The 20197-nt window shown below is 49.2% G+C and overlaps 7 protein-coding genes across 7 annotated transcripts in view; 5 read left to right on the forward strand and 2 right to left on the reverse strand.

The window, feature by feature from the left end:
* The window catches only part of MAA_11430 (Sec1 family protein), a gene marked incomplete at both ends in the record, with an annotated part of 1336 nt that extends 722 nt beyond the window's left edge, over positions 1-614 (forward strand). The window contains 2 exons of the mRNA XM_011413424.1: positions 156-302; positions 457-614. Of these exons, the coding sequence (XP_011411726.1) occupies positions 156-302; positions 457-614 (305 nt within the window). The remainder of the gene's footprint in view (positions 1-155; positions 303-456) is intronic.
* A 1196-nt stretch (positions 615-1810) lies between these two features.
* Positions 1811-2638, reverse strand: MAA_00891 (uncharacterized protein; the record flags this gene model as incomplete). The annotated part of the gene is made up of 1 exon (XM_007818889.1): positions 1811-2638. One exon carries the CDS (start codon positions 2636-2638, stop codon positions 1811-1813), a length of 828 nt encoding a protein of 275 aa, XP_007817080.1.
* A 3503-nt stretch (positions 2639-6141) lies between these two features.
* MAA_00892 (Nucleoside phosphorylase domain protein) lies at positions 6142-7141 on the forward strand (the record flags this gene model as incomplete). Its single annotated transcript, XM_007818890.1, has 2 exons — positions 6142-6707; positions 6751-7141. The coding sequence occupies 2 exons, from the start codon at positions 6142-6144 to the stop codon at positions 7139-7141; spliced, it is 957 nt and encodes a 318-aa protein (XP_007817081.1).
* Positions 7142-7666: 525 nt separating this feature from the next.
* On the forward strand, positions 7667-8357 carry MAA_11431 (Rhodanese-like protein; the record flags this gene model as incomplete). The annotated part of the gene is made up of 2 exons (XM_011413425.1): positions 7667-7950; positions 8048-8357. 2 exons carry the CDS (start codon positions 7667-7669, stop codon positions 8355-8357), a joined length of 594 nt encoding a protein of 197 aa, XP_011411727.1.
* A 456-nt stretch (positions 8358-8813) lies between these two features.
* On the forward strand, positions 8814-9368 carry MAA_11432 (uncharacterized protein; the record flags this gene model as incomplete). Its single annotated transcript, XM_011413426.1, has 1 exon — positions 8814-9368. One exon carries the CDS (start codon positions 8814-8816, stop codon positions 9366-9368), a length of 555 nt encoding a protein of 184 aa, XP_011411728.1.
* A 3674-nt stretch (positions 9369-13042) lies between these two features.
* MAA_11433 (uncharacterized protein) lies at positions 13043-13661 on the forward strand (the record flags this gene model as incomplete). Its single annotated transcript, XM_011413427.1, has 2 exons — positions 13043-13208; positions 13261-13661. 2 exons carry the CDS (start codon positions 13043-13045, stop codon positions 13659-13661), a joined length of 567 nt encoding a protein of 188 aa, XP_011411729.1.
* Positions 13662-14720: 1059 nt separating this feature from the next.
* On the reverse strand, positions 14721-15599 carry MAA_00893 (uncharacterized protein; the record flags this gene model as incomplete). The annotated part of the gene is made up of 1 exon (XM_007818891.1): positions 14721-15599. The coding sequence occupies one exon, from the start codon at positions 15597-15599 to the stop codon at positions 14721-14723; it is 879 nt and encodes a 292-aa protein (XP_007817082.1).
* Positions 15600-20197: the final 4598 nt, after the last annotated feature.

A 20197-nucleotide genomic window follows, 5' to 3' on the forward strand; every position in this document is an offset into this window, starting at 1 on the left:
CAGCCTCCTGCATTGTATGAGACTCGAATATCTGTCGTAATACCAGAAGATTTCCTTCTACGCCGCTCGCGAACTGCCACCAGCACCACGACGCTCCTGAGATTTCTTCCCTGCCGCTTCCGCCGCTTCACGTGCCTCTCGTGCCTTTTTTGCAGCGTCGCGTTTCTCCCTAGACATTCGCGCCGCTTCGTCCATGCGTTTCTGTTCTTCATCGGTAGGGATTTTGACGAAGCCACCGTTGTTGGTCATGTTCGCGCCTCGATTAATGAAGTTGATATATGACTGTATAGAGTCAGCTGATGGTAAGGAAAAATGGGAAAGCTGGGTAGAAGCTTTGTTGGGTGTCCTACAGAATTGAAGAAGATGTTGTCGTTGAGTGTTCGACTTCGCATGCACAGAAAGTTTCACAAGGACGGACCGAAATCAAGGTGGGCGTTTGGCATTTATATACTGCAGGAAACTCTGAGGTACGCCCTTCACACAAAACAGTACACATGCAGTCAGGACGCCATGAAGGTATGCACGAAAATGGCTGGACTGACGTGCGTTTTGACAAGGGTCTGGCACGACGGCGTGACTTCGGGCAGTATTGCAATTGCAGCGGCCGTGAATAGGCTGGCCATCCCAGGAGCGTGCCCGCTCTTTTGCTGTTTTGTCCTCGGCCGTAAGCCAAGTTGTCGCCTTATGCGGCCGTGTGATTTTGTTGTGAGCCAAACGGCAGGTCATGTAACCGGTGGGTTGGACCGCAAGTAGCTTAGTGCTGATGGCGAAGCCTCAGCCTGCGCACCATCATGCACTGGCTTTAATAACAAGTTTACCGTCTCGGAACCCCGCAATTGTAACAGTTCAAGGAAACGACAACTGCTCCTGCACTAAAGAACAGCGGGAATTTTGAGTACTTAGCTTTTCTCATTGACATAATTTTGGCAATGTAATGTAATGTAATTTATTTACGCCCGGAGGGATCACCCCTAAAGGGCCTTGACACTACATGACCTACAGATCGTAACGTTTTTCTACTCACCTGAAGCCCCACGATGCATTCTTACCCTGCACCCACAAACCTCATTTCCGTGAACCGACCGTCCTGCTCAGAGGCCATTCCCTCCAAGTGCCCAACGTCCCATCCTCGGCAGCTGGAGCTTGGTCTGCCGATGTGAGGCTGTGTGATCAGGATTCCACACTATAGTCAATAGTTATTCAATTTCTTTCATCACCTCACCTGTCTGCGTCCAGTCTGCCTGTAGCCATTGCAAATTTGATCGTCGTCCGGATTGCTGCCAGGTTGGGTTCCCAACCCTCCCCGTCCGATGCAGACTTGCCTCCCAGGAAGAAAGACAAATTCCCTATCTTGGCACGGTTGCATCGCACCATACCCTCCCTTTCCGACCTCCACAATTTGCATCGAAAGAGAAAGTGCTCTACCGTCTCCGCCGCCCATCTCGACCCAACAAGCACTTGCACGCAATGCTCTTGCGAGAATTCGTCGGGTAGAGGAATCCAGTAGGGTTTTTGTACAATACACCCCCCGTGCATTATATCTTCGGGCTGAACTGTATGCCAATTACGAGTGCAGGGCTAAATTGTTCTGACTTTGCTTGCTCGATCTCTGATAGCCTTGGCGCCATTAGTTTGTGGAGAAGTCCTGGTGCGGCGAATTCGAAGCCCTGCGACCAGTCGACGGCACAGTCAGGTTTCTATTATACACACCGCAAACATGGCCGTAAGGCAACCAGCATTCTGGAGCCTGCTTGCGGCAGCCATCAAACAGAAATGATGTTTAGACCTAATATATAATAGTTCTCAAGTTCTACAGATCGTTCGGTGGCTCGACGCCTTCCCTGAAATGCAACATTACCTCAACTTGCACCGATCTCAACAGCCGGCTTTCGTTGCCATGACGCCGCAATGCCGCCTGAAGACTTTCCTTCCATATTGCCATATCTGAGAAATGCGTCTGCACTTTCTCATTCGAGTAGCCCCATGTTGTGCTGCGAGGTACCCAACGATACCAGTCGCTAATCCCATTCTCGCCTCGAATCCAAAAGCCGCTAATGGAGCCAATGTTGTTGCTGCCATTGCTGGAAATGGTAGTAGCATCTCCGTCACCTTCTCCTTCATGCCCTTCGTCGTCGTTAGTCTCATCGACTATCACTGTTCCCATATCATCTGGCGTCGGCAAGATGATTAGAAATAGCCACTCCAGTTTTGGAAACGTGGACATAAATCGTAGCAGGCGATTCTGATCGATTCCTTCAGTGGCCGAAAAACCGAAGTCGTCGTGGAAGTCTGAGTTGCGCGCTTCTAATGCTAGTTTCGTCACCTTGCTGACCCAGTTTAGGGCATCGGGCATTTCAGCAACGGCCCCGCCATTCTTGTTACCATGTCCCAGAGCCCGATAGCTCAATACCGCCTCTCTCAACGAGTCTAACACATCTAGATTCACTTTGACGAGGCAGATAACATCGTCAAGTCCGTTGAAGTGAACAGCACAGTTGCTAAGAGGCAATAGATCTGGCAATGCACGCAAGGCCTCATTCCGAGACTCTTGGCACGTTGCAAGCATGTCTCGTGTAGTTATGGTAGAGCGAGGAAGTGTTTCGGTACCCTGAAGAGGATGGACCTGCTTGAGATCCATATTGACGGTGCGCAGGCGATGCACACGGGGTTGCCGAAGAGCAAGGCGCCATATATAACAGCGAATTTCGGTGGGCAAGCGGGGAAACTTAGGGAAAGTTCGGGGGTGGATGATACCCGAGCTTTGGAGGTCCATGACTTGTCTTGATGGAAAGATGAAGCTTTGTAGATATCGTCTGGTACTCGCGCGTCCCGTGGTAGCTTCGTTTACACTATTTGCTTGATCATCTGGAGCTCGTCTTCATTGCGCAGGCAATCTCGGACATTCTTTTCTTTTGGTCTCTCGTAATAGCACGGCGTCGCCACTTAGGGAGCTGTCGCGCAATGTGCACCTCCTCCACGCCCTCTTCCCGTCTTTCAACGTCAGTTTCAGTGAATCGCCCGGCCAGCTGCTCGTCTCGTTGCTACGGTAGCATTTTCGAAGGTATCGGGACTTCTGAGACCTTTGAGCTCGGTTTCCTACCCGATTCGGCGATCGTCATTCCGGTGTCGAAAAGAGCGGGATCACCTGCCCCATGTCAGTAGATCGATCACAATGCTAAAAACAGACGTACCACTCACCTTCAATAGTATTGCGCTATCAATGATCTCACCCAATTGCTACATTAGAGGACTCTCGAGCAAAACAATGCTACAATTGCCAAGAACTAGCAGATGACATAGCCCACCGATACGAAAAGCTACTGGTGTGTGGTAGATGTGCCAAAAAAGGTCACCATCATCGCACATGCACAGAAATGATGATGGAATGCGTGGCAGGCGGCGGGCCCCAAGAATCTATTATCAGAAACTGCTGGAAGCTGTATCCGACTCGTAATAAATTAAGCCGTTCTGAACTATGCAGCTACATGTGCGGGAGCGTGGTGAAGAGCATGGCAGCCTGATGACTACGGCAGTGCTTAGACTTCCATAGCATTTTGTATTAAAGGTGTCTATGTATGTTGAAGGCGTTAATAAGCAATCCGCACTATATACTTGCATGTTGCTACAGAAAATGATCACGGACACAAGACGAAAGGCAGGGCAGTGATGGATATAGTGATCGCAGATACCATTCATCGCCACGATCAACTTTGGGGAGGGGATGATGTACCAATGAGTTGTCCCTCCATTATGAGCTCACCATCCTACTTCTACCTACACAACGAGATCTTAGCCAGTGTTAGTCCGGTGGGCAAACAAAGCAGGCTTTATGCAAGACACATTGCAATTTTGTTCTATTTGCCGTCACGAAGTTGTACGCAAGAATTCCCTCCCCCCCACACCGACGAGGATTTCTTGGTTGGGTTCCACGACAGAATGTGTTCTAACATCTGTATTGGCTACTTATTGAGGGGAGAGGGCATCGGTTACAGTCTTGCGATTAATACAACACACACTATTTCCCTGATTGGCTGTGTTGCGAACGGCAAGCAAAATGGGTGGTATTTTATCAGCGAGCGAAAGTGAACTGCAGTGTGCTGTCCGTCGCAGGGTCTTTTGAAATGATATTCGACAGGGCGTTGGAAGCTCACGTACTGGAACTAATGCCACGCCTAATGCTGATCAATTGTTCCAGCCCACGTTGTCTAGCACTATGGGTTACTACACATGGACGACGTGATTTAGCAACAGGGCCGTACTACTTACTACTCTTCGCTACGACAATTTCAACTCTCCTACTGGAACGAATACGCTGGTGAAGTCTGAAAGCCTGCGATCGACACCCTACGTGGTGCCACTTAATGTCGCATTGACGACTAACCGTCGCTCCAACAGGCAGTGATAAAATTTGTTTGCAAGCTTCTGCGCTAATTCAGAAAATTCGACCATCGCACATATATTTACTGCCCAGCACGTATGTGCCATTGTGTCTGTACGTACGGTTTTGTGCATGGGCGGTATCGTCTAGTCCCGTTTTCACCCAGGCGCTGAAGCGACGTTTCCAAGAACGACAGCCCCCATGGGTTACATTCACATAAAATCCTCTTGTAGCACGACTGCATCTTTGGAGATGCTGAAGAATTCCAGACTGTCTCCCGGCCAGTCTTCGGGTCCTGACTGCTCATGGTGTGGTTGACGACCTCACTCCTGAACCACGCCGGGGAAAGATCGTGGAACATGCGTGTGACGAAGGCCAAGTTTTGGGATTGGTCATTGCGGATGAACACGGCCAGGACATGCCGCTCAGGAGCGCGGTCCCGGAGCGGCCCGAGGAATAACTGGCCCGCTCTCCAGACGATCCGTGGGTGTTGCTGGACGACACAGGATTGGCATGGGCCGCTACGAGAGCAGTGCCAATATGAAGGCTAGCCGCTCCAGGTCGACTTGATCTCAATGCGAATCCTGACTTGGAAAACTGCGGCACCCAAGTCACCGAGCTGCGTACGATACCTCAGAGGTAGGGCGTGGTCGTGATCATGATCGTGGTCGTGTCGTGACGCGCCAATGCCACGCTATGTCTTCCGCTCCAGAGGCGATGGAGCATCGGCCATATTGAGAAGTTCGTTTGGTACGCGACGGTGCGACATCCCAGCCCCGCCCCTGTTTGGAGAATCGTCCGTTATCACCAGTCCTTTCTTGAATCAGATCGTGAATGGATGCCTATACAAAGATGTAATCGCAAACGGATTGGATGTGAATGTACCGGACGGGGCAACCTTGTGCCTTTGGCGTGCCAGACTACATTCAACGGGGAGGGGCTTGAGCCCCTAAAAAACTGTTGCGCCGTGAGGCTGGACAATGCCTGGTGTTGAGGCAACCCAGAGAAGAGTCCTTAATGTCTTAAGCTTCTTTGAGCCGGCTCTGGTATCCGAAAAGGATTGCCAGATATTCTATCCAACGCAGCACGAAATTCTCGAGAAGAGAGAGGTTCTCGAAATTCTCGCTGTTAGTTTTACGTTCATTTTTATTCTGGGCGTAACTTGCTTCGAGCTGGACGGGTATATAGCTGTTTAGCAGACTACACGTGCTGTAAAACAGTTGTCGGAATTCTCTCTCTTGTTATGCTCTTCGAAAGGTCTTTGATGAAAGCCTCGTTTTGTTCTGTGTATTGTAGCAGACGCATACGGTAGCTCGGTGATTGGCTGATTTGGCAGCGGCCGTGCTGCATTGTGCCCAGCCCCTCGAATACAGCTAGTGAGACTGAATGGGGCTACCATATGTCCAACCAACCCAGTCTTCTTTTCTTTCTTCTCATAGACTCTCGCGCTTCGAATCTGGTTCCTCCTGAGTAACCTGTTGCTCCCGCCGCATGAAAGATGCGGAGCACGTGGTTCCCCTCCAGCAGGTTAATGCCTTAGCAGGTCGCACCTCGCCTGAAGAACCGCGTTGAGTTTCGAGTCCGAGTCAGTCCACCTGTACACCCTCAGCTTGACGCCCTTTTGTATCAGCAGCCAAACGACTGAGACAATGCCGAAGAGAGAATCTGGCCCCGAGAGTGACGAAGAAGCTTTCTCGAGCCTAGAGAAGAGGAGGGGGATAGATCGTAATAATGCCCAGACACTAACGCTGGGGCCAACCACGATGCGCTTACCGCCAGACGCCTACACAGTCGGCTGGATCTGCGCTATAGCAACAGGATATGTTGCCGCAATAGAGTGTCTTGACGAAGAGCACGGACGACCCCAATATTTGGTCCCCCAAGATAACAACGATTATACATTGGGCCGAGTTGGGAGCCACAATGTCGCCATCGCCGTCTTGCCCTATGGCGAATATGGAACAGTATCAGCGGCCAGCGTAGCAACGAACATGATGCACAGCTTTCCCAACGTCAGGATACGTCTTTTGGTTGGCATCGCCGGTGGTTGCCCAACTGAGGGGCACGATGTTCGTCTGGGCGATGTTATCGTCAGTGCACCTCGCGATAGTGAGAGTGGTGTGTTCCAGTACGACTTTGGCAGGACTATACAGCACCAAGCCTTTCAACACGCACGGTTCTTGAACCAGCCTCCGACTACACTGCGCACTGCGTTCAATGGAATACATGCCCAGTATAAGAGGAATGGGCATCAGCTCGAAGCGACTCTCGTCAGCATCCTTACAAAAAAACCCAAGGCTGCAACGGGAGTATCAGCGACCACACACAAGTACTGACAGGCTATTTAAAGCCGAAATCACTCACGGTTCAAGCTGCTATGCAGCAACCTGTGCCGATGATATATCAAATTTGGTACCGCGACGCGAACGGACTGAACACGAGGACAATCCGGCAATTCACTACGGTTTGATTGCTTCTGCAAACTCGCTAATGAGGGATGCTTTGATTCGGGATAAGCTTGCAGCAGAAAAGAACGTCCTCTGCTTCGAAATGGAAGCGGCAGGTCTAATGGATCACTTCGCTTGCCTGGTCATACACGGGATATGCGACTACTCGGAATCCCACAAAAACAAGGAATGGCAAGGGTATGCAGCGATGGCGGCGGCTGCTTATGCGAGGGATCTTCTCGGTCGAATACCCCCAAACAAGGATGAGGCCGAGAAGATGATGCTGACTGGAGACACCCACTCTCTTGATGATTAGCGGAAACAAGAGTTGCTAAACTCCTTGAAGTTCGACCAAATTGATGCTCGTCAAATGACTATAAAAACCGCACACGAAAAGACATGTAAGTGGTTGCTAACAGCCCCTTAATATGTCGACTGGCCCGAACACAGCAAGCTTGACGAGCACCACGGCTTTTTGTGGATCAAAGGCAAGCCTGGAACGGGGAAGTCGGCCTTAATGAAGTTCGCTCTTGCCCATGCGCGGAAGAAGATGAAGGACAAGATCGTCATCTCCTTCTTCTTCAACGCGCGAGGGGCCAATTTGGAGAAGTCCACAATTGGGATGTATCGATCACTGCTATAACAACTTCTCGAACGACGTCCAGACCTTCAGGGCGTCTTCGACTCTCTTGGATTAGTAACACGGAGCGGCGGGCCTCGGCAATGGAGTGTCGAGTCTCTGAAAGAACTATTTCAACAAGCAGTGCAGGGTCTTGAAAAGTCCTCACTGGTGTGTTTCATTGATGCTTTAGATGAGTGTGACGAGAATCAGATCCGAGACATGGTATTATTTTTTGAACATATAGGCGATCTGACCACGTCGGCCAACATTAGCTTCCTGGTCTGCTTTTCAAGCAGGCACTACCCTCACATTACCCTTGAGAAAGGGCTCAGCTTAGTGCTCGAAGGACAAGAAGGACACAGCCAGGATATAACTTCCTACCTGGGCAGCATATTGAAAATCGGGCACAGTAAGGTCGCCGAGCAGATCCGCATTGATGTCCAAGAAAAGGCATCTGAGGTGTTCTTGTGGGTGGTTCTAGTGGTGGAGATTCTAAACAAGGAGTATGATCGTGGCCGTGTTCATGCGCTTCGAACAAGACTCCGAGACATCCCAGGGGATCTACACGAGCTGTTCCGCGACATTTTGATGCGCGACCAGCAGAATAGAGGTGAACTGCTTCTGTGTTCAGTGGGTGCTCTTCACAAGACAGCCATTAAGACCGGAGCAGTTATATTTTGCCATCCTCTCCGGTGTTGAGCCTGAGGTTCTATCTCAGTGGGATCCCAATGAGATTACAGCACCCGTTACAAAGAGATACGTCGTCGACTCCTGTAAAGAGCTTGCCGAAGTCACCAGGTCCAAAAACCCCACGGTTCAATTCATACACGAATCCGTGAGGGATTTTCTTCTCAAAGAGGATGGGTTGAAGGAGATTTGGATTGACCTCGAAAGAAACTTCCAAGGATAAAGCCACGAGAGGCTAAAGCAGTGCTGTCTCAACTACATGAACGTTGACATCTACACCGATCTGAATATTGGCAGTTCACTTCCGAAAGCATCATCTCAGCAAGCGGCAGAACTCCGTCAAGCGGCAGACAAAGCGTTTCCATTCTTAGAGTACGCCGTACGAAATGTTCTCTACCACGCCGATGCTGCGGAAGGAGGTGGAGTCGAGCAGACGGGCTTCCTTAAAGGGTTCAGGCTTGGTTGACTGGATCAAGTTAGACAACCTGTTTGAAAGGCACGACGTTCGCCGACATACTCCAAATGCGAGTCTTCTTTACATATTGGCGGAGCATAAAATAGGGAATCTCATTAAAGCTCACCCGTCTAAGCTATCCTGCTTCGAAGTAGAAGATGAGCGTTATGGGCCACCAACAGTGGCGAAGCAGTCCGGACGTTGTTACAAGCCCAAGCAGAAATCATGCCCTCAACGTCTCCACTTCACAGTCTTTGGGAAGGGTGTTATCGGAAAGAAAACAACCGGCCTGACTATGGACGGGACTTTACTTTCTTACAACGACGAGGTATTCTCTCACATCTCGCAGAGAAAGGCGATGAGCTGATAATTCTTGCCTTTCTCCTTTCTTCGGACAAAGTCGATGTCGATTCGAAGGATAAGACCGGTCGGACGCCGCTTTCGCGGGCGGCCGAGAAGGGGCACGAGGCCGTTGTCAAGCTGCTGCTAGAAACGGGCAGAGTCAATGTCGAGGTGAAGGATAATTTCGGTGGCATGCCGCTTTCGAGGGCCGCGCAGAACGGGCACGAGGCTGTCGTTAAGCTGCTGCTAGAGATGGGCAGATCTAATGTTGAGGCGAAGGATACTTCGGTTAGACGCCGCTTTCGTGGGCCGTGCAGAACGGGCATGAGGCCGTCGTTAAGCTGCTCTAGGGATAGTTATCAAGGGAGGGTGACCAACCAGGTGATGTGCGGTCGACGCGCTCACCTCGAAGCTGGAGTTGGTGCCCATAGGCAATGACTCAGAAACGGTAGCAGGTCCTCGGCTCAAACGGACAAAGGAAGCTCTCTTAAGTGCTAACCGTTAACCTTGCTTTATGAAATGGCAGCCTACCACAAAGTACAAACATGTCATTCAAGTTATCCCCATGGTTCATTCGATCACACAAAAGAACGTAACACTAAAGACTCTCCTGCGGTTTGCTAGCCCGAAGCTTAACGCCATGTACTCGATGCACGTGGTCATTAAAGGTATCCAAACTAATTAGGAAGTCACCCAAATGCTCACATTGGGGGTGGCGGCAAACAAACGTTCCTTCCTTGTGCTCGTGCCTGAGAAGCACTTTTTCCACATGGTCCATCATATGAGACACACGCTTGAATGAGCGCATGCGCCTATTGTATGGGAGCTGCTCTTGACCGACACAATATATGCACTGTGTATTACCGAGTACAAGAGGTATCCCCTTAACATTGACATTAGGCATTACAGGCTTGATATCGGGAGAGCTCCCCCGAGTATTGCTTCCATACAACAGGGTTGATGTGGATGACGATTGGGCAGGAGAACGCACCTCACGGCGAGATGCCAGAAGAACCATAAGGTCAACAGCTTGGATCTTGCGGTCTGTGATATGATTTGTACCCAAGTCTCGTCTGAAATCACTTAGGATAGCTTGCAACTGTGTTCGCTCTTCTAGCTGATGCTGCACACTAGGCTCGGGTTTGGGTTCTCGGTCAGATCCAAGGTCGGGATGCCCAGCAGGCTAAGTCCTTCTTAGGGCAGAAGATTTGCTCAGCTTGAAGCTACTTGAAGAGGGATGCGCCAAGCTCACTACGCTAGAATTGTTCGTTCACAGCAACAACTCCATTGTTTTGATCGACGGCAAGGACCATGAGCCACACTACAGAAGAGCAGTCTTAATGTAGATTGATGGGCTCTTGAAACGCATTTTTTCGCTGAGTAAGATTGTTATAAGGCTCTATTCAGGAGTCTAGAGCACACAGCTTCTGAGCTCATGGAGAGTTTTGGGTGGGTGGTGTTGCGGGGTGATGAACGGTGGAGGTGAATTAAATAGAGACACCTAGAGAGGCATTGGCACAAGAGAATAGGCATTAGAAATTGTGAATTATCCAAGACTTGGCGACGGCGAGCCAGTTGTATTATCTTGTACTACTGCATGGGAGGACAGTCGAACGAAACCATCTTGTTTTGGCCAATTAATGCTGCGCAATGCGGCTTGCAAAGAACGGGCTGGTTCTGCGGCCTCTGACTTCCATATATTTCCCAGCTTCACCAACCGCGATATCCACGGGCACGCCATGCCGCAGAAGGAGCTCTGCAATGTCGGTTCTGGCGAATCTAACAGTATAATGCAACGGTGGTATATTATCAGCGCCTACCATTCAGTAGGGCACCAAGTGTTGCGAGAAACTCCACTCTGTCGAGAGCAGAGTTAAAGGCAGGTCATTACAGGCTATAAAAGAGCATTTAGCAACTATTCGTGCACAATTGACAGCATAAACAACGTTGCCAGGTTGGCTTGCCTTAGTAACCTACGGAGGTACGAGGAGGTAGAGCAGAAGCATCAGCAGACACTCGAGCTGAGGGAGAAAATGGTAGGCAAACATCACCCAGACACGCGAAAAAGCAGGGGAAGTCTTGAAGATTCCTTAGGGACAATAGGAAGGCGACGCTGCGGCATAGTCGATCATGATCTTGCTTATTAGAGAAGAATAAAACAGGTCTTCGTGACCCGGCGCGCTCAGATAGTGTACCAGGCCGGGGTGGCGCGAACGCGATGGTTTGGTTCACGTCGTCCAAGCGTTTACACCCTGTCAGTATTTATCAGTGCAGTGCGGCGGTCGAGAATTAGACAAAGTCCTAGTGACAAGCTGGCACCATTGAGCAAGTATCTTTGCACATCTACGGAGTAGGTGACTTGCAGTCACTCGATCCTCCACTTGCGGCCCAAAGACACCTGTGCTGGCCTGGGCCCTCCTCCTATAACTTCAATGCACGACTCTGGCACCCCACCAAACTTGTGTAGCACCAACAAATGGTAGGTGACATACATGTCAAAAGACCTAAGAATAATTTAGCAACCGCCGTGCTTGATCTGAAGCAATGGCTCAGATGGCACCTCTATATGTAGAAGCTTGATTGGCTTGTTCCCCCGACACCGTCGGTCGCTTCACTGCACGTTGGAGCGATGCAAATAAGGCCGTAGGGACAGGCGCGGCCCAGTCACTCTAGCATCTCGAATACGTCCTCGACTAGATGCTTCCAGTCTTTGCCTCATAATCCAGTGTTGTGCTTCGGCGTGCAGTGGACATTGCTGATACTATGCATCTGGCAGCGATGAAATGGAGACCCTGGACTTTGCCGAGTTCTGGTTTAGGTAGCAATGCGTTGCCGTCTGACTTCGACAGTAAGATGCCCTTGCAGTTGGCATGGCTGACCGGATGACACCTTCACTAACTGCTTGAGAATACGTCATATACGAGATTCAGCTCTGCCTGAGAAGGTATGGCCCGCTCTGACTCGTCGCTAGTAGCAGTCGATGAGCCGATACCCTAGAGCGGTGCAAATCACTTGGCGATGCAAAGGGAAACTCACTTCGGCAGACGATGTATATACTTTGGATGCAGCCATGGTCTAAACGACACAGACAGATAGGAGACTGCGAGCATTCATGAGGTGTAATTGACACCGCAATAAGTATTTAATAGAGTCATGACTGTCAAGAACCAAGCTCAAATGATCAAATACGCCCACCCATCAAAATATTCGGCCAGCTGTCGTCGAGCTGTTTGTCAATAGACCATGCGAGCTAACCAGCACATATGACAATAATAATAATAAAAAAGGAGGCCTGGCCGACTATGACTGCTATTGATACATGCAACATTCTGCTCAGAAGCCGCATCCCAGAATTAGTGTTGCTGCTTCACGTGCCCCGAGGCACTGGCGGTTTATGAAAAAGTCCGAGCATTACCCGAACCGAGATTTCTTCCTCCTGCATTGTCTGAAACGAGGATCGTACATGAGACATCGGCTACATCAAAACGCACACGCGGTTCCACTCGCTATGAATCCAGAGGGTAAACACTGCAGGAGACCCTGTTCGCTTTGCAGCTGAAGTGCTTAAAAGTCCGGCGGTGAACGTATTGAACTGACATTGGCCACCTAGATCACGCCCATGGACAATATCCCGGGCGTTTGCAACATGTGCAACGTCTATTTGGTGACCGATGGTATGGAAGAAGTGACGACAAGCTGAAGAGAAGCAAGTACATATTTCCAATTGACAGGGTAAGCTTAATTGCCATGTGGACACCAGACTGCTGCTAACCATGCTCCGTGCAGGAAGAGCTGCAGCGGTTGGATATATTTCACAAGTTCTTCCTCACAGCTCGGGGTGGTGCCCTGTTCTCATCGCCCCTAGATACCGCAACAGACTTACGAATCCTTGATCTGGGCACAGGAACGGGTATCTGGTCAATTGATATAGCCGAGTACGCCCACTTCATATTGCAGAGAGAGTGCTGCCTAATGCGTTTCATCTAGGGCACTGCCAGGAGCGTCAGTACTTGGTGTAGACCTGAATATGATTCAACCCGAGAGGTGAGCAAGACGAGCCATCGACCGGCGTGGGGGTAACGCTCATTAATATGACTAGGATCCCGGCAAACATGGAGCCCCCCATGAAGTTTGACATAGAGAGCGATTGGAAGCCTATGGAACGTAACTGGGATTTGATACATGTCCGGACGCTCCTTGGGGCTGTTCGTTGTTGGGAAGACATGTACAGGAAGATACATCGGTTCGAAAGTCACAGTCTTACATGTTCCTCTATCGGTGCGTTACTAATCCACTGGCAGACACTTAAAACCGAATGTCGGATATTTAGAGCAAGTAGAAATAGATTGGGAACCACGATTCGACGGCGGCAATATTCCATACAAATGCGCCCTTATTGACTGGACTGACAAGTTGCTGCGCGCCATGGATCTGCACGGTCGTTCGATGAGAGTGGAACCAGAGCGAACGAGAAGACAACTCAGAACTGCTGGATTTTCAGATATCCACGAATGTTCAATCAGAGTCGGCTTCACTCCTTGGTCGGAAGACCGTCACGAGAGAGACGTAGCATTTTGGTTTGGGGCTGGTTTTAGTCACGCCATTAAAGCCCTGTCCTACGGCCCTATGAGTTTATCTCTTACCATGTCTATAAGGGACATCGACCTTCTTTGCGAAGCCGTTCTCGACGAGTTACGCACTGCACGATATAAAGCCTATTGCAGAATGTGAGTGGCGAGACGGGGGTTTAGATTTCATCACATGCTAATGTACAACAAGATATATCTGGACAGCAAGGCACTCCTCTTAATCGCCAGCCGCCGGGGGTAGATCATACAAGGCTTCGGTGGCACGGACCGCATCATGCCTCTACGCCTCAAAACTCACTCGCACAGCCGACTTCTATATGTAACTGTTAGGAAATAGAGAGAACCGCAAGTAAACAGAACACATTGCTATCCCAGTTAATCGTATTGCTGCGGGAATCCAGATCATCTCTCATAACAGGTGCTAATATGCCGTTCATCTTCATGTTCTCTCGGCAATCTCCAATTTACGCCTCCTCCCCTTTGAGGGTGATCTCTTGATATTCCAACAACCGGAGTTGCCCTCTCATAAGTCAATAGCATCATAGGCCGCACGATTCCACCCCTGAATAGTATATCTACTGAATACCTCTCACCGACATGTTTTTTTTTCCTTTTCGGTTCAGTCCATCAATTCCTCCAATGCACTCTTCTCTATAGTGTGAATGCTGTCATCAGAATAATAGAGAATATTCGCCCGCAGCTTCCCACCGCTCTGGCGGGAAAACACTCGGATCTCTGGCTTCTGCAACATCCCAAGGGTCATGACTACCTTCGACCCTGACATGAGTACTGCTGCTCTAACCTCGTTGCTTTACTTATTGTCAGAGAGTCCCCCGGAGCAGTTTTCAGGGTACTCGACGCACCACAGCCCCAGTGAGGCTTTTGATGGGCTGGTTGTGGAGGGTTAGCTCACGAGTGATCGGCATCTTGAAATGACCAAAGTGAGGAGACTGAGAAATAAAGAACTGGGAAGCTTTTGGCCAATTGCCACTAAGCAAAGGAGCTCTATAATCTTCTTGGGGCTCTGTGGAGTGTGCAGACCTTATTTGAAGGACTGACTAATGGTTTTCAGCTTCCCGAAAGCGGACGTTTATTCAGTCACTTAGTAACGAAGGAAGGAAGTCTGGCATAAGATGCCTGTGACTAAGGTGTAAAGCTAGGCATAGGTAGACATGGCCTCATAATTGCCATGCACAGCAAACTACTCTTTGGCATAGTCAATACGGCCTTCGGCATACGGTTCCATAGCATCCCACCCATCTGATGTGCTGGTCCACGCATCTTCCCCAAATTTTCCGACAACTAATTCTCTGGCTGCGTCGTATGACTCCTCTCCCCTGAGGTCTTGGATAGGGACCCAAATTGGAACCCAATTGACCTTGATCTTTATATTGCCCCCTTCGTCTCGTTTGACGTCCGCGAATCCTTTGACTTGAAAGTAGACATCACTAGGATGTCTCTTTCCCGCTGTCTTGCTCCAAGTCCTGATTGAAGCGATAAAGGTGGATGGAGCTTCTTGTCCTTCAGAATTTGCTCGGTTCGATTCTTCTTCAGATTCTTCACGCCTCGCTTTGAGTTTTCTCACGGCGTCGCTTCTCTGACTTTCATCATGTTTGGCGCTGAACTTGCGTTTCCCCAGATTTGAACCGCCATTTGTCTCTCGTGGCATCTGAGCAGCATTCCGCGAACCTTGAGACACGGCGTCTATGGCTGTTAGAGTGTGTAACTGAATATATACCCAAAGAGCAGATACTTTACCAGAGTGACACCCCATCTGACTATGATGGGTCTCTCTAACAGCCTCTTCGTATTCGCGGCTTATTCGTTCATAGTCTTCAGGAGTGATAACTGTGGAGTTGGTAGCCTCTGATGCAACATTGTCAGACAGCGAGACATCAGAGCCAGCATCAGAGTCGGCTACAGTGCGCTCAGCCGTTTGATGTTGGCTTTGTTCGTGGTGATGTGCAGGCTCAAGGCCACAAAAGGCGGAGTTTTGGCTGGAACTGTGTCCTGGCATGGAAGGGATTTTATGATGCTCCGAGAGCTGGGCAGAAGACTGAACGGTTGAGTTATATGCCATGCCTAGTTCTGTATGTCCTATCCTTGGTGGTGAGCCTGGTGAGAAGAGGTTGAAGGTAGACTGGGGAGTATGGCGATTGTGTCAGGGCATCTCTGTCTTAAGTACTTTGGCAAGCATACCTTTGTCAGCAAGTCTGCTGCTCTTTTGTCAGCACTAGTTGGCCTGTCGGTCGTTTTGCCTTCGTACCATTTTGCCATATTTATTCCCTCGCATGACGTGGCCGCGGAGCTGCTAGCGTCTAGATTTCCGTTTCTCGCCCTTCTCACCTCATATTTTATGTGTCCTGCTGTCTGGCCACACCACAAACTGGAGTGTTTGCCCAATAGAACCGTCTGTTAGGTTCAGCTAAATCGTCATGGCTTCCAAGAATCCTGCAACATTAGAGCTAAACAAACCTGGCTTGCCAGAATCCTGCTGGGGGGGGGGGGGGGGGGGTTTGCACATATAGAAATACAAGGGTGGTACATCGTTTTCCGAAACACCGAGTCGCTGGGCTCCATGAACCTCTGGTAATGGGGGGTTCAAGTACATGAAAGGACCGGTAAGCGATACTTGTGCAAGAATTAAGAGAGTTGTTAAGGCGCGATAACACCCATCAGTGTGGACATACTGACAGAATGACTCTCAATTGCGTAAGTTTTTCGTAGCGGAATCCACGTCTAAGTTGTCTTCGGCCGAATCGCCAACAGCTGACGGAAGAAGCAGGCTGCAAATAAAACAGATGTGGCAAGCGGCTAGATGAAAAACCCGCAAAATACTCTGTAAGGAATTAAACCAGAAATGTGGCAATAGCAGTAGCATTTCTTACAGCCTCTTGCCGTAGATAGAGTTTCTGCTTGATATATCATCTTTGCATTATTCTGTCAAAATACGTCGTATTACGCAGCCGCAGACCCCTTAGTTCAGACCAAAAGGAAGCGAATTCTCAATACCAACATAATTGCATATGCTATAAAAATTGTGATAGTAGCCTCTACGGAGTGCCAATTTCGTGATGCATGGCTACTGCTACAATGGACCCAAAGGGGAGGAGGATTCACTGCACAGAATCAAGATCCGAGCCAGCCGTCAGTGCACCACTGCAAATACTAATTACACTACTCGGTTTCACCATTTTCCTGACCCCAAAGTAACAAATGGAGCTTCATTTATTATATTTCTCAGGTTTTCCTTGTTTTCAACTCTAGACAAAACAAAGTCTGGGGACAAAATCAGGTGTGCTTTTGGCGGTACAAAAACACCATCAATATCAACAACTTCATTGAGACAAATCTGAGAGATACTTCCTAAATACAAGTCGACGAGAGGTGGATTGCAGTCATAAATCGTAGCCCTATGTCGTCTTGCGATTTGTATGAAGCGGAATTTTGCACCAGTCTCGCCAAAATAAATCCACTCATAGATCTGACCGTTGCTTAGAGGACGAAGCACCACGTCGTTCCGAGAGTAGCCTCCTTGCAAACTATTCGACTCAGTAATAGAAAGCAAATTGAGAAGAGCCTGCCGCACAATCTCTGGATGAATCCAAATAGGTGGAGGCTTCGACCAACCCCAACGTACGAAATATTCGGTACGAACCCAGTTTAGTTTACACGGAGGGCCAAAGCCATTGACAGTCACAGTCTTACGTGAAGCTATTGCCAATCCACATATTTACGTGGACTTTGTACAACGTCGCTTCTGACGAATCTCGGGCTGCATCGCCTCGCAACGGGCCATTCATAGGTCTAGACATCCCTCCGGAGGAAGGTTCAGATCTCGTGTTCTGGGCTACAGTGTCAAATTGGTAGTTTAGGTCTTGTTGGGGCAGTCACACTTGCGTCAGGAAAATGAAGCTAGTCCTAACTTTGTTCCACACACAAAGTACACAACCTAATTCAACTTTGCGTATTACCTAGCGCTACATCTTTGATGCAAGGCCACAACATATTCACTACCGATTGCACTCTCTCGGCAACCATGTCACTGTCTACCACAAACGCTACGACTCCAAGCGTATAGAGGACTACGAGCATAGCCCACAAACGGTTTTGATCCGTGCTCAACACTCGAACGCACGTAGGATTGTATTTGGCCATACCGTCCTTTCCAAAGTACTCTTTGAAAGCACCACAGAGCGACAAATGACACGTACGCTCCCTTTCAGTTCCTATCCTTCTTGTGCACTTGGCGTGCGCACTCTTTCTTACAGACTCAGCTACATAATACGCTGCAAACACTCCATGGGAAAACAGAGACCATGTCGGACAACTCTCACTGGGAACCCCTGGTTGCAACGAACCCATGTCTGTCCAGACAAAAGGCAACTGGAACCGAAGCTCTAGTTCGCTCACAAGATGACTCAGGGTCAATCTCCAGCAGTCGATGTCCACCAACGTGGGTTGGCTATCTGCAGCCCACACTGAAGGGAACTGGTGCTCCACGTACCATCGCACCAAGGCTTTCCTCTGACGCGAGGAAATAAGTTCATGATACAATCCACAAACAAAGAGCGGACATCTCGTCCCGCATTTATCAACAGGCGCCATCCCTAGGTCGCAACTCGCTGCTACTCGCACGAGCAAGCACTGGAAGAGTATCAATATTAAGCATATCTTTGCAAAGGCTGCTAACTCACAAACTTTCCGATTCGTTTATAATAGCTGAATAATCACTAACTACCACACGAATGATTCACAAGCGGTGAAATATCTGAGTGTGGGTGGTACTTATAGTGAACTTGGATGGACAAGGAGGCATTGTCATGCCCTCAGAGACATTAATAGAGCTGTCGCTTAAAGCAAAACATGCTACATTCAGCCAGTAGTCATTGAAGGCTGAAATGATTCCGTGGCCCTTTGTTCTCCGAAGATGAATGAGCTCAAGTACGCTTCCGGCCCCAAAATTCGACTGTCGCCGTGTTGGTCGTCTCAATTAAACAGCTGCTGCTCAAATAAGTGCAAAATGGATTGCGCAATGAACGGCTCTATGCTCGAGAACCGTTACGCCCCCAAAAGGGAAGAGTAATTACGCGTCCTTTCTTTTCCGAAAAGGTTTCTAACAATAGCATACTCAGATATATATCTTCTAATTTAGCCTTACCACGCCTCCGAAAGTGGAGGTCGACGGCGGTCCAGGCATCGGCCAAGTCGTCGGTCCTCTCCGCAAGTGGCCCCACTCACATCTACCCAAGGCGCTTAACAGTGACGGAGTATTCGTCGCGTTTTCTACACGCGCTAAGAACTACGGTGAGATATTATGCAAATAACTACGGACCCGATAACCCCACTTCCAACACACCGCACAACACACCCGGACCTTTTGCAATGCCGCCACAAAGCCAAATTGAGGCTTTTCGAGAAGCTATTGAGAGTCGCTGAATTCCCGGCGAATCTTCTAGTCAGATCCTTATTTTTTAGACGAATTGATTGTGGCTAACGGAGGCAAACCTGTCGTGATTCGTACTCTTGAGAGGTACCTGTGCAAATGGGGGCTGACAGATTCAATCTGCAGCTTTGATAAGCTTCAGCCCTTGTACGGGGATATATGCAATCTACATGATGAAGGTGTCTCAATTCGAGATATCCTGGCTAATATCCATCATCAATTAAACAACAGTTCAACGATCAGCGAGCGAATCTTATACGTTCAGCTTGGACGCTGGGGACTAAATAGCCGGCACAAGGCTGTGGAGATCTCAGATGACCTGGCTGATCGAGTCAAATATTACTTCTTCAACTTTGGCTTCTCTGATACCTCAATTCTTCGTGATCTTCAAAGGGAGAGATTCCAAGCCAATCCACATGTTATACGGCAGATCAAATACCATCAGGGGATGAAGCGAAGGGTTCGAACAGCAAAAGAACAAGACGAAAGACTCAATCGTGCGATTCAATTCCTCCAAGAAGACCTTCAACAAAGCCCAGCGATCCTTAGCTGTTGGGAAGGGCCTTCTTTATCAATACGTTCGTCAGCAAGCACAAGTAGCTATATCTCAACGACGTTTATACGATTTCTATCGCTCTGTATTCCCTGAAGAGGTTGCCGGTCGCCGTGACGGCAACTTCAAACAATGAGGAGACTTTAAAGTACCAGGACCAAACTTCCTTTGGTCCCTTGATGGTTAGAAAAAGCTAAAACGGGTTGGATTTCAGATATACGGCTGCATTGATGCGTGTTCGCTATGCATTATCTAGTTCTTTATTGGAAGATCAGCTACAGCATCAATGAGCACTTTGAAGCAGTATCTTCAAGCTGTTCAAAGGCTACAAATGCGGCCACTTTTTACAAGGTCTGACCATGGCACCGAGACCCCTCTGTGGGCACCAGCACAAGCAAGCTTAGCGAAAGCTGGCTCAAAGAAGCTCAAATACACAGATGAAGATGGAATTAGCCACCATTACGAACAAGGCGACTGGCTAGATAGCTGTCATCCCTATGGACCAAGCAGAAGGAACGCCAAGATCGAACCTTGGTGGCGGCAGCTACGAGGAGGGGCAACAGATTGTTGGATAGCCTTCTTTAACGGGCTTGCTAGTCATGCAATATTTAGGGATAATGACCTCGCTGATCAGATAGCCATGGACCTGTATCATGCCACGAACGACCCAAATTGGGGC

This window comes from Metarhizium robertsii, assembly GCF_000187425.2.
Source record: "Metarhizium robertsii ARSEF 23 chromosome Unknown MAA_Scf_8, whole genome shotgun sequence".
In the NCBI taxonomy this organism is placed as follows: Eukaryota; Fungi; Ascomycota; class Sordariomycetes; order Hypocreales; family Clavicipitaceae; genus Metarhizium; species Metarhizium robertsii.